This window comes from Panthera onca, chromosome D2 (genome assembly GCF_046562875.1).
Source record: "Panthera onca isolate mPanOnc1 chromosome D2, mPanOnc1 haplotype 2, whole genome shotgun sequence".
Taxonomy (NCBI): Eukaryota; Metazoa; Chordata; class Mammalia; order Carnivora; family Felidae; genus Panthera; species Panthera onca.
This window is the reverse complement of record NC_138349.1, coordinates 8,522,286-8,534,861: the sequence shown is the minus strand read 5'-3', so window position 1 is coordinate 8,534,861 and position 12,576 is coordinate 8,522,286. Positions and strand designations below refer to the sequence as shown.

Genomic DNA, 12,576 nt, shown 5'->3' with positions numbered 1-12,576 from the left:
AGATGCCTCTCTATACACTACTAGATTGGATACTTTTTGAAACCAACCATACCCAGGGCTCAGAAGCATGCAGGGAAACTCGAGCTCTCATATATTTTAGATGACAATGGAAAAATATCATAACCACTTTGAAAAACAGTATGACAGCTTTTTATAAAGGGAGCATTTCACAAGTCTTTCCATGGGGAAGCACAACCCTGATATCAAACCAGACAAAGCCAGCAGAGGAAAATAAAACCGTTGGCTAATATTCCTCAAAAACATAGATGCAAAAAACTTTGAAATCTTAGGAAAAAGAAAGGCCAACTGGGAATGCAGAGGTGGTTTATCATTAGAAAGTTAATTTTTTTCACCAGATTAACATTATGAAGGAGAAAATACAGAAGGTGACAACCTTCCCAAACTAATCTTTGGTTTCACTGCCATCCCCATCAAAGTCCAGCATGTTTAAAAAAAAATTGGCAAACAAATTCCAAAATTTTTATGTCATCAAAGGACACCATTATGAAAAGGAAGAGACAACCTGCAGATGAGGAGAGTCATTGCAACAGATAAGTCTAATAAGTGTCTTATATCCAAAATAGATTTTAGAACTCCTACGACTCAATAAGAAAAAGACAAACAGCCTATTTTAATGTTGGTTGTTGCACTGCAAAATTGTACAGACACTTTGCCAAACTGTTTGGCACTTTCTCATAAAAGTTAAATATAAATGTAGGTATTTACTAAAGAGAACTAAAACATATGTATACTAAAAAAAAGGCAACAGAACCCCCCCCCCAAAAAAAAAACTAGTACAGGAATGTCCATAGTAGTTTTATTGAGAATATCCCCCAATTGTATATAAAACAAATGCCCATTAATAGGACCATGTCTAGACAAACTGTTATACATTCATATAATCCATTTCTACCCAACAACAGAAAGGAATGAACTACTTAAATACACGACAGCATGGGTCAACCTAAAAAATATTATACTGAATGAAATGAGACAAAATAAGACAAGAAGACTGATATAAAAGAGCACACACATATGGTTTCATGCAGACGAAGTTCTAACTCTTTGAAAAATTAATCTATTATGATAGAAAGCAGGGCAGGAGTTAGCTGGGGTCAGGGGAGGATTGGAAAGGGGCATGAAGGAACTTTCTAGGGCAATAGAAACATTCTGAATTTAGTGTGTGGATTTCATGGATGATGCGTTTATCAGAACTCATCAGTAGTATGATTTGTATCTTTCACTATGTAGATAAAATCTTGGTCAGAAAAAAAAAAAAGAATCTACACAGGAACAAAGAAGCTTCCAAAATCAGAGTCACAGCACATGAGCAGAATGACTCCAGCAATCTGCTTGGCTACAGAGCTGCCTCACCAATGCAGGAGGCTGAAGAGGGGGCAAAGCCTTCCACTCCCATCTGGGTTGGCCAGGCCAGTATGACACCTTTTGGTAGGATCCCTAAGTGCCAAAACTATGACATCTGGTTGGGAGAGTGACTTCTGGTGCTACCAAGTGGTAATTGAGAGGGTATGATCAGCCTTGGGTGTGAGAGAGGCACACTCCTTTCTGTAACATCCCCTTCCCTATTTCTCCACCAAGAGCAAATGGTTTGGTTTCCCATGAAGTGCCCTTCAGTAACCACGCAAAATAAATGATGTTTTTCCTGATTTCTAAATCTTGCTAAGCCCCCAAAAGAGTTGAGTCATTTAAGAAGAGATTTATGCCTGCCTCAGTTTCCCTTGTTCTCAAACCATAAGAAAAGATTATTTTCACATCTTTAGCCAGTCTGACTCATTCTCTCTCTCTCTCTCCAGCTCCCTCTCTCTCCTTCTCTCCCTCCTTCCCTCTCCCTCTGTCTCACCCCCCTCCCCGCTATCCCCACCAATACACACACACAGCCTTTGTCCCACTCACAGGGAGGCTCTCTTCCTGAACCATATACAGAACAGCACCTGATATGCATACACAGTCCCCTTAGGTGTGGTGAGGGCAGAGAGATGAGCCCCGTGATTGTTCTGACCAGTGCACAGTCAGAGGGGAGTGAATCTTCCTCCCCACACCCGCCCACACAGACCTCTTAAACTAAAGTGGTGCATGGGCTTCTGATGCCACTGCAGGGGAAGAGATTGAATTCCAGCCAGGTGGGGAAGGAAAGCCCCACGATGCCTGTCTCTGCACCCCCTTCCCTGCTCCTTCTCCCCTTATTAAATCCCTGGTGTGGCATCTTCAAGCAGCCTAAATTCACAAGTGAGATTGCCTCATCCACCCACTCCATTTCACAGATGGGGAGTCTGAGCCACAGGAGGGGAAAGAACTGCCCAAAGGCATATGGTCAGTTAGTGCAGTGACTAGACTAGAATCCTGAACTCCTGTCTTCCAGCACAAGGTACTGTCTGCTGTATGATACTGTCAGCCCAAGGTCTCTTTCCCATCAGAGAGATGGGCTCATTCCCACTGGGAATTACTGGAAAGTGGTACTTAGACCAGGGTTTCCTGCCATGGTTTGCTGAGGGTATCATGCAACTGTGGCCCCAGACTTGGGGTAGGCACAATCCTGGAAGACCTTCAGAATCACCAGTAAAGGATGTCTCCCTTTCAGGCCACAGGGAACATACCCACAGAGGTACAGGTCATGGGAACAGCCCTCAGGAAACCTGGTGGAGTCAGATCAAATCAGGCCACACATAGGACAGGGGGCAGTCTGGTATGTGTTCAGGGTTGTATATGTCACCGGAGCTGCTGATGGGCAGAGAAAGTGGAAGACATGGTTTCCAAACAGTCCACCTTCCAAAATGATAGAGCAGTATAGTTCAGTGATTAAAAGCATGAGCTTTGGAATCCAACAGGCTGAAATGTTGCCTCTCACTAAATGTGTGGCCATAGCCTCGGTTTCTGAGTCTACTAAGTGGAAGAAAATAGCCTAGAATCTGCTCTGCTCAACAAATGGTAGTTGAATCCGTCTTGTTTTAAAGACCTGGTATTGGAACTCAAAAGACACAGCACCAGGAGGCCAGCTCTGGGTTTCCACCGCCAGTGTTTCTTGAAAGGGATCAGACAGCAGGAGAGGAGCTGTCCACTGTCTCAGTGCTGATCGGTCCAGAACTCAATGCTGGGCAAGAGCCCAGAGCCTTCCAACCGCTCAGGACCCCTGGTAAACCTCCAGTCAGCAATTGTGGGGGAGTAAGGACAGAAGTGGGACAAGAAACTGGGAGAAATAGCTCTTGCTGAATATTCTAGTCCTGGGGATATAAGACAAGCTCCACTGCTCCACTGCAGCTCAGAGACAGGAAATGAACAGAAGCCAGACATCCTTAGAAGTCAGTCCAAACTCCAAGAAGCCATTGTTCATGGACCAGTTCAATGCCTCACAGTCTAACACTCAGGAAGATCAATCACACACTTCTGTCCTCCTGGAGCCAGTACGGGTTGCAAATAAAGAAGTTGCTGCTGCCATGGGCAGGTTTCATGGATTTTCAAGGCAAAGTGCAAACCTCACAGGCTGGCTGTGTAGGCACAGTGAGTTCAGAGGAGAGGGAAGGCTCCATATTTTGGCCGGGCAGACTAGCTAGCTGGACTATGGCTCCTTCTATCTGCCCAAGTGCGGGGGCAACTGTGATGTAGATAGCAGAGCCCTGGGCTGGGGTGGGGGCGGGGATTGGCGCTGCAATCTCACACCTACTGCGGCTATCTGGGAGACCTCGGGTAAGCTACTTAGCTGCAAGACTGTGTCATCTCATGCACAAGTGGGATGACGATTATTTCTGTCCTACGAGCTGTTAGGTTGGGAAATGAACATAAAGTGCTCAGCAGGGCTCCTGACCCACAAGGAGCTCTCAAGTTTACGTGTTTCACACACTGACTTTCTACGCCACCCAGCTGACATTCACCCCAAGGGTCCAGCTTGGGAAGGAAAGGTAGAGGAGGGAAGAATGGGAGGGATGGTTGATGAACATCATCGGAAGAGACCAAATCTGGGCAGCAGAACAGAATCGCAGTGATTAGATACAAAGGGCCTCCTTCCCTTCCCTCATTAACTGACACCTTGGGCACACTGCTTAACTTTTTAAACCTCGATTTCCTCATCTGTATTATGGCAGGAACTATAGCCTCTCATACAGGGTCGCTGTGAAGATCAAATGAGATTAGGTAGGCAGAGGGTCTGGATCATCGCCAACCTCTGATACATGTTTTATCATCATGAGTCCCCTCAGACAGAGGTCAACTCATCTCTCCCTGCAGATCACCAGCTAAGACTGCCAGGCAGCAGCCTTCCTCTTCTCTCTGCTGGGCCCACATCCTTTTATACCTGGCCTGTGGGGCCTGGGACACCCATGGAGATTCATGAGTGGCAAAACTCTGTCCAGACAGCCAATTCCTTTCTTCCCTACTAATAGGCAAGTAAGCCAGAGGCCCGATGGTGTTGTTGGAAAAACTTGGTTCGGTTGCTTCTGCTTGCCCGGCTTGGAGGCTGGGCCATGGGGTATGCATAAACATCCTTCCAGGAGAGGTACCACCGCAGAGGTAGTACCCGCTCTGGGAGTGGGCAGAGGTCAGCAGCAGAGAGGCTGGAATTAGCAGTGTGTAAGTGCTTTGAAAATGGAGACCTGCTGGTGGGCTCAGCTGGTGGAGAGCTGGCAGAGATGTCTATCCAGGATGGCTGGATGCTCCAGGTCCTAGAAGTCATCATCTGGAAGGGACTGACCTTTCTGTCCTCAGCCTGGCAGTTAGGACTTGCCACCCCCTTTCTTTCTGTCCCACCTTCTCTTCAGAACCACAAACATGCGCCAGACGTTGGCCTCTAGGCCTTTGTTAATGGGCCTCCCTCCCCCCAGCTCCTAGGCCCTCCTCCTCTGCTTGCAAAAATCCAGAATCCTCCAATTCCCTAAAGGGACGTGCTGTCTGTGGCTGTGGCGCTTCAGCGAGACCCCTCTCAGGGCATTGGTGATGTTCCAGGTTCTGTTCAGCTTATATAAATCTTTCACATCTTTTTAAAGATAGCTATGGAAAGGACCACCTCTCATTGTGAATATGTGTGTTGTGTGTGCGCGTCACCTGTGTGACAAATTGTGTGTGATAAATATAGTGTCCCAGTGAGAAGAACATGAGTTTTAATGTCCGATAGATAAGGATTCTAATCATGGCTCTGCCATCTTAATTCATTCCACCCTATCTATTGATGCCTCCCTGGAGCGACCTTGAACAAATTGTGGGTCTTTCTGGGTCTTGGCTCTTTCACTTGTTGAGATGAAATCATGATATTTATGTTGAACGGTTTTGGCAACAATTCCCAACCACGTGTGCATGTGCTTGCCTCTACGTAGAACTGTATTCAACCATCTAAAGGGATGAGACTCAGTTCTGTTTTTGAGCATGCCCTCCGGGCCCAGTTGCACTATTTAATGGCTCATGTTAATGTTGTCACAAACATCCCATCACTTCTGTCCAGCTCAGAGAAGCATGCAGACACACAAACCTGGCCACAGTGTGGCCCCCAGAGGACATACTCCAAGCCCTGACACCTCATGTCCCCTGATCAGATGTGCCAGATGCTTGAGTCCCCTCACAAGAGGCAAGGGGGATCCAGCATCCAGGCCTGGAGAGGGACAGGCCTCTCCCTTCCTTGGTGACTATGACCATACTGTTGGTGTCTGGGGCTATGTCACGACCTGTGTCTGGTGAGGTCCAGCCTGGATGAAGCCACGGGGGCTGGGGACTTGGTCACCATGGAGGTCAGCCCTCCCTTAGCCCCACTAGAAGCAGGAAATATTGTTCACATCCAGAAGAAAATCAACTCTGTTCTTCAGGAAATAGAGTTAAAATATTCAGAGTATTTTTCTGGCATTTTAACCTTTCAATGTTGCCTTTAAGAATTCAGAAAGCAAATGATCTTCAAAATGATGTGTGTGTGTGTGTGTGTGTGTGTGTGCACGTGTGTGTGCACTTATTGCTCTTAGACCTGGTTACATGGTCACTGACATCATTTGAATGCTGTTAAGTTCTTTCAAGTTCCAGACCAAGGACACCTGCTTAAGAAGGTGACTGAGGAACTTTTGGAGTATGCAGAAGGAGCAAATCTATGAAGCTAATGGTACTGGCTTCTGTCCTTACCAACTCTCTCACTTCTTTTAGCTTCAGTGTCCTTTTCTTGTCACTGTTGCAGAGATGAAATACAGTGTGATGATGTACAGATGTGTTCTGTAAATGCCAACGTGCTATGAGGGTATTAGTTAGCACCTGACGTTGTGCTTCCTGCACATACTGATGACCCTTCAGCGAGCGCCTCCAGGCCAGAATATCAGGCCTTTGTTGGAGGATGTGCCCAGAGGATGTGCAGACATCCAGCTGGCCCGCTGGCCCAGTTCTCGGAGAATGTGCCCCTAAGCACACTCATAGACCACCCTCACCGGAGTTACTTAAGGAGCCCGCTAACACTGCAGAGCCGCAGACCTGCTGATTTGGAAACCCCGAGCATGACCCAGGGATATCAATCTATAACCAGCACCCCAAGTTCAGCAGGTGAGTCTGATAAGCACCAAAGTGTGAGAATCGTGGACCCAATGGTGCCCCCAGAAACATATTCCTTGGTCCATTTACTCTACAGCAGTACATGGGCACCTGTCTCACGCCACGGGCTATTTATGGGGACAGTCTTTGGGAGCAGGGGAGTTGCACCGGTGAACCCCTCACTCTGATGTCACACACCAAGTATCTAATGAACACACGTATCCAACTCTGAACTCTGTGGGCCACGCGAGGGGGCCAAGCGATGAGGGGGCTGCTGGCATTTGGTTCCGTTTCTGCCTCTGGAAGGCCGAGCTCTGCACACGTCGTAGCTACTGCCCACCAGAGCTCTGAAAGGTAAAGAAGGAAACTGAGGCTCAGCCGGCTTCCGTGACTTGCCCAGTGTCCTAGGACGGCAGTGGTGTGTCGGTAAGTGTTCAAGCAGGCTCTCAGGGTGGGGGAAGGAAGCCCTGACCCCCACACATTCCCCACAGGGTCTTGGTAAAAGGAGACAAGGGCTGCCATTTCTGTGCACTTTCCTGAGGGTGGGCTTAGACCCCTGCACGCCCAGAGTCCCCCAGGCTGCCACCATACCACGCCACCCACCATGCTCCCCTTTCTCTGAAGAGCTCTGGCACGTTGTGCTGTCCAGGTCCTTGGCAAACTGGAACTTGCTGTCTCACCGGACCCAGGGCAGATGGTGTGTGATTGACAGATGGCAGCAGCTGGAACTCAGGCCGGGAATGCTGAGCCACCCCGTGGCTCTGCTGAGGCTGGCTGTGGACAGACAGGCCGGCCCAATTGTGAGCGCTCAGGGTCAAATAAAGTGCTCATCCTGGCTGAGGGGACGCCCAGAGGATGTCACAGTGAGTCTCAGCCTCCCTGCAGCAGACTTGAGAAGCTCTGGCCGCAAGGTGATAGAAAGAGGCCCCGGCAAACGGAGCGCCCCCAGGAGTTTAGCAGCTGCCCTGGAGCTGGGCCCTTGGTCATGCAGGACGGAGGACCACGGGTTCCTTCCGCCCCCAGCAAAGGAGCCTACCCCTACCGAGTCCACCCAGCACAGCCTGGAGAGGGAGGGCCTCAGCCCTGGGAAGCTCAGCCGGCGCAGGGGGGTGGGACCTCCACGTCAAGGTCTGGCTGGGCCGGTGCCCAGGCCGGGGCAGGTGGCACTGAGGCGTGAAGGTGCCCAGGCATCCGTCCCTTTTCTCAGACAGACTTCCTTGACTCAGCCTGTCTTCGACACACACACACACACACACACACGCCGGAGGGCTGGAGGGGCGGGGGGAGCCACGAGGAGGAGCCAATCACCCTGCACCGGAGCCTTCAGGGCCGGTTCCCTCGGCGGCGTGTGAGCGAGTGTGTGCGCATCAGCGGGGATTTCTGTGATAGAGGCAGCCAGGTTCCAGAGAGGGAGAGCAGAGGAGGGGGAAGAACGAGAGGGGAGGAGAAAATTGGGGGTGGGAGAGACAGACGGAGAGAACAGCAGTGGGAGAGAGGGAAGAGAAGCGCCGCCAGGAGAGAGGGGGAGAGGGCGGGAGGGAGAGAGCCGGCGGAGGGGAGAGAAGAAAGGGAGAGCGAGCAGGGAGAGCGCAGGACGCGAGAGCCCGGGGAGCCGGCGGGGCGCGCGCGGAGAGGGATGGGGTGAGGGCCGGGGGGCGCCTGCCGGCCAGCTCGGGGCGCGGGCGCGGAGGGGGGGGGGAGGGCATGGGGGCGGGGGCCGGGGGGGCGCGGGGCGGGGGCGGCGCCGCGGGGCCGAGCGGCGGCGGGGGCGCCATGGCGGCGCCGGGTTGCGGGCCCTGAGCGCCGCGGCGGCGGGGCGCGCACCATGAACTCGTGGGACGCGGGCCTGGCGGGGCTGCTGGTGGGCACGATGGGCGTCTCGCTGCTGGCCAACGCGCTGGTGCTGCTCTGCCTCCTGCACAGCGCCGACATCCGGCGCCAGGCGCCCGCGCTCTTCACCCTGAACCTCACGTGCGGCAACCTGCTGTGCACCGTGCTCAACATGCCGCTCACGCTGGCCGGCGTCGTGGCGCAGCGGCAGCCGGCCGGCGACCGGCTGTGCCGCCTGGCCGCCTTCCTCGACACCTTCCTGGCCACCAACTCCATGCTCAGCATGGCCGCGCTCAGCATCGACCGCTGGGTGGCCGTGGTCTTCCCCCTGAGCTACCGTGCCAAGATGCGCCTCCGCGACGCCGCGCTCATGGTGGCCTACACGTGGCTGCACGCGCTCGCCTTCCCCGCCGCCGCGCTCGCCCTGTCCTGGCTCGGCTTCCACCAGCTGTACGCGTCGTGCACGCTGTGCAGCCGGCGGCCGGACGAGCGCCTGCGCTTCGCCGTCTTCACGGGCGCCTTCCACGCGCTCAGCTTCCTGCTGTCCTTCGTCGTGCTCTGCTGCACGTACCTCAAGGTGCTCAAGGTGGCTCGCTTCCACTGCAAGCGCATCGACGTGATCACCATGCAGACGCTCGTGCTGCTCGTGGACATCCACCCCAGGTGAGGGGGGGGGGGGCGGGGAGGGCCCTGGGGAGGGCCGCGGGGGACTCGGTTCCGGGAGGGCTCGTGGCAGGAGGAAGGGGGGGGGGGTCCCTGGGTTTCCCACCCCCCACCCCCCACGCCCCAGCGTGCGACCTCGGGCAGGCCCCCTTGCCACGGTGCCTCCCTTCTTTCTTCGAAAACCTGAGGTGGGGGGAGGGCCCAATGCTGCCAGTCTTGAGACAGGTGCCTAGAACGTCCACAAAGCAGGGCCACCAAAAGCAGGGGTGACACAGTGTGTGCAGTTTTTGAAGCATCGGGGTAGAAAGCACTTCGTCAGCACTTCGTCGGGCTTCGGAGAGTCCTGCGTGTCTTTGTCGTTTTCACTTTAGAAAGCCTGAGGAGAGGGCAGTGATCTCTATTCACTGCTTGAATAGGTTCTAATCAGGCCCCGAGAGTGTGGCCTCGTCGCTTGAGGAGCCCCTCTAGAGCTCTTCCAGCAAGGAAGTGCTGCTCTTCTGGGTCTTTCCTCTCTCTGGGGTCGGGGGCGGCCGCTGTCTCCAGATCCCCTGTTGTGTGAGTCCTCAGGCTGCACCTTCCTCTGTGGGACCTTAAAGGAGCATCTGAGGGGCTCTAAGGGGACTGGAGGGGGGATCTTGCTCTTCCCGGACAGCACTGTCCCGTGTCTCCCAGACTTGGAGCCCGGAGGTCCCTGCAGAGGGAGAGCGTCACCCACGAGGCTCCTGGGACAAAACCTGTCCACACCGCCTCCACCGTCACCTGCCGCTGTCTCAGAAAGGCAGATCAGGGTGGGTGGCTCAGGTGCGGCTACGCCCTGGGAGCTCCTGCCATCCTTGGGAGCATCTCAGGGAGGGAAGGGGGAGACTCTCAGCCGAGGTGTCCTGAGCTCACCTTGGTTTTTATTATGAGAGTAGGAAACCAAGGAAGGAAACGGCTGGTGGTGTCTCTGATTTCTCTGCTGTTTTAGATCCCATCGTCCCAGGGAAGGACGGGCGCCCCCTCTGTCGCCCGGGTCCTAAGTAAGGGGGCTGTGGCTTCCAGATGGTGCAGAAAGTGAGGTAGACAGAGAGCTCCTAAGGGGGAGGGTTGCTGGGGGCAGTGAGGGAGCTCCGTCCTCAGGGTGTGAATGCCCCTCCCCATCCAAGGGGAAGCAGGCTCGTGACTGAGAGGGGTCAGACTGGAGGTGTCAGTTTGAGCGAGGGTTCCTTCAGTGTGAGTTGTTTCTGCCCGTTGAGCCATAGAAAGAAAAGTCCTTAAACTTCACTGTGCCCGCACATACACAGGCATGCGTGTATGTATTCGTTGCTTCCCCCCTCCCCCCCCCCCCCAGAATGGCCCTTCCGCATTACATGCTGGGCCAAAGCTTCTAGCCACAGAATCTTCCTTATGGAATCATTCACAGTATGTACATGTGAATGACCAATAGCACAGACACCAGGGCATATGAACCCATGTGTGCAAATGTGTGAGCTTCACTTGCCCAATCGCATGTGGTCATGTGTAAACCGCGTGTCGAGCAGACAGGGCACCACATGTGCACATGTCCCAGGGGACATACATGCACACTGACCTGGGCTGACTCACTGCCTGTGTCTATTCATGGTTCAGAGTCGCTTAAGGAAATATTCTGCAGCCATAATTGCAGAGCTGTTCCCGTTCCGACCTCCTGGGGTGTGAGGACCTTGCTTTGGAAGGTGCATCTCTAGGGGACGCCTGGGTGACTCAGTCGGTGAAGCGTCTGACTCTTGATTTGGGCTCAGGTCATGATCTCAGGGTCTGTGGGATCGAGCCCTGTGTCGGGCTCTGCATGGAGCCTGCTTGGGATTCTCTCTCCCTCTCTCTCTGCCCTTCCCCATGTCTCTAAATAAATAAAGAAATAAATAAATCTTAATAAATAAAACTTAATTAAAAAAAAAAAAAACAGGTGCATCCTTAGGACTTGACCAGGGCTGTTTTAGATGCTGTAGGCAATGTTGCTGAACACTATAGATTCCCATAGCAGGGTCCCTAACCATGAGTCTAAGTAGAGGAGGGTTTGAATCAGGAGAGGAATCTGTCCTTATTCAGACCAGTACAAATCCCATCCCTCCTGTCCCTCCATGTTCCAGAACAGGAGGGGCTGTGGCTCCTTTTTAGCCCATGTAGGATATAGGGCCATCTCCACTCTCGCAAACATTGCAGATCTGTCACTGACTCCAGGCTGCTGCTCTGCTCGCCTCCAGTCCCCTATGCTCTCTCTGATCCCCTCGAGGGGAACCTTGAACTCTTCTAAGCTCCAGGATGCTTTCAGAAGCTCCTACTTCTGATGCCATGGGGCCTGCAGGGCCTGCATTAATCCGTACTGGGGAAAAGAAGGGCTTCTGGGACAGGAATTGCCTTTGGCCAGTTCAGACAGGCCCCACTGGCTGAGGGCTGGCAAGAGGTTACGGCAGAGTGGGCAGATATGATGGCACTGTCCCTTCAATGAACCCAATCTGCCTTCTGTCCCCAGGTCCCCAGAGCAAGAGGGTAGGTAATGGGCCACAGAGGAGGGCAACAGCCTCCTGACAGCTGATCCACAGCCTTCTTTCTTGGCATCTCCAAACTCTTCCTCGCCACAAATGAGAAACTGTGCAGCTAGCGTGGTCTGATGGAGAAGGCTGCATCTAGAACCTCCAGGTCCTAGGCGCAAAGCCTCCAGAAATGTCAGCCAAGCCTCCTGGGCTGGTTTCGTGCTGACAGCCAGGACACCTGGGGATCAGCAGAACCCGGGTTTCCTTATCTGGACGGCCAGGGCGGCAGGTGGAGGCTCCACTCGCTGGAGGTTTTACTTAACAGCCACCACACTAATGGCCTCCTGGGACTTAATTAGAAGGGACCCATTTTCAATTCCCTGAGGCCCGGGTGACATTTGTCAGGAAGCTCCCCAGTGGTGCCTGTTCTTCCCACAGAGTGTTTAACGTAGCAGCAAGTGGCGGTCTGGACTCCTTTGTTTCGATACCGTCAAAAGGTCGGGGACCCTCTGTCTTAAATTAAATCTGTCCCAAGAGACATTTCCCACTCCTGTCTTTCTACCGTGGTGTCTCAAGTTGTGACATTCATAAAGCAATTAGGAATTCCTAATATTTATTACCTACCTGGTCCTCTGATTGCTCAGACTGTGTGGTTCTGTTCTCCCAGACCATAGCTCTGGACTAGTTGTAGCCGGTCCTGTCCCCCGTGCTGCCAGAGACTTGGGCTGTCCTCTGACGTGGGACATAGGTGGGGGCTGGGGCACCGAGGCTGGATCCCTGCATCTCCCAATGCAGCTGAGGGCTGCCACTTGGCTGGCACAGGTCAGTGATTTCACAGAGCAGAATGTTGGTGAAGCATACTTATCCTCGTGGTCAGGGTCGGCCAACGGTCGGTTAAGTGCCAACCCTGGAGGGCGTTGGAGTTGTGGCATAGACTTGCGAGGGCCTGTAGAGATAACCCCCACTGTGCCCTTGATTTTATAGGTGAGGAAATTGGGAGACCCAGGGAAGGAAGGTAGGGCACTTCCTAATTGAACAGATCTAGAACGTGGCTCAAGTCCAAACTTGTGCCCAGTTCTGCCCCTGA

The 12,576-nt window shown here is 53.1% G+C and overlaps 1 protein-coding gene across 1 annotated transcript in view; it reads left to right on the top strand.

Annotated features, from left to right (window-relative positions):
* The first annotated feature begins 8,207 nt into the window (after positions 1–8,207).
* GPR26 (G protein-coupled receptor 26) overlaps positions 8,208–12,576 on the top strand; it is a 28,100-nt gene continuing 23,731 nt past the window's right edge. The window contains exon 1 of the mRNA XM_060641268.3: positions 8,208–8,997. Coding sequence (XP_060497251.1) covers positions 8,330–8,997 — 668 coding nt within the window. The 5' untranslated portion in view covers positions 8,208–8,329. The remainder of the gene's footprint in view (positions 8,998–12,576) is intronic.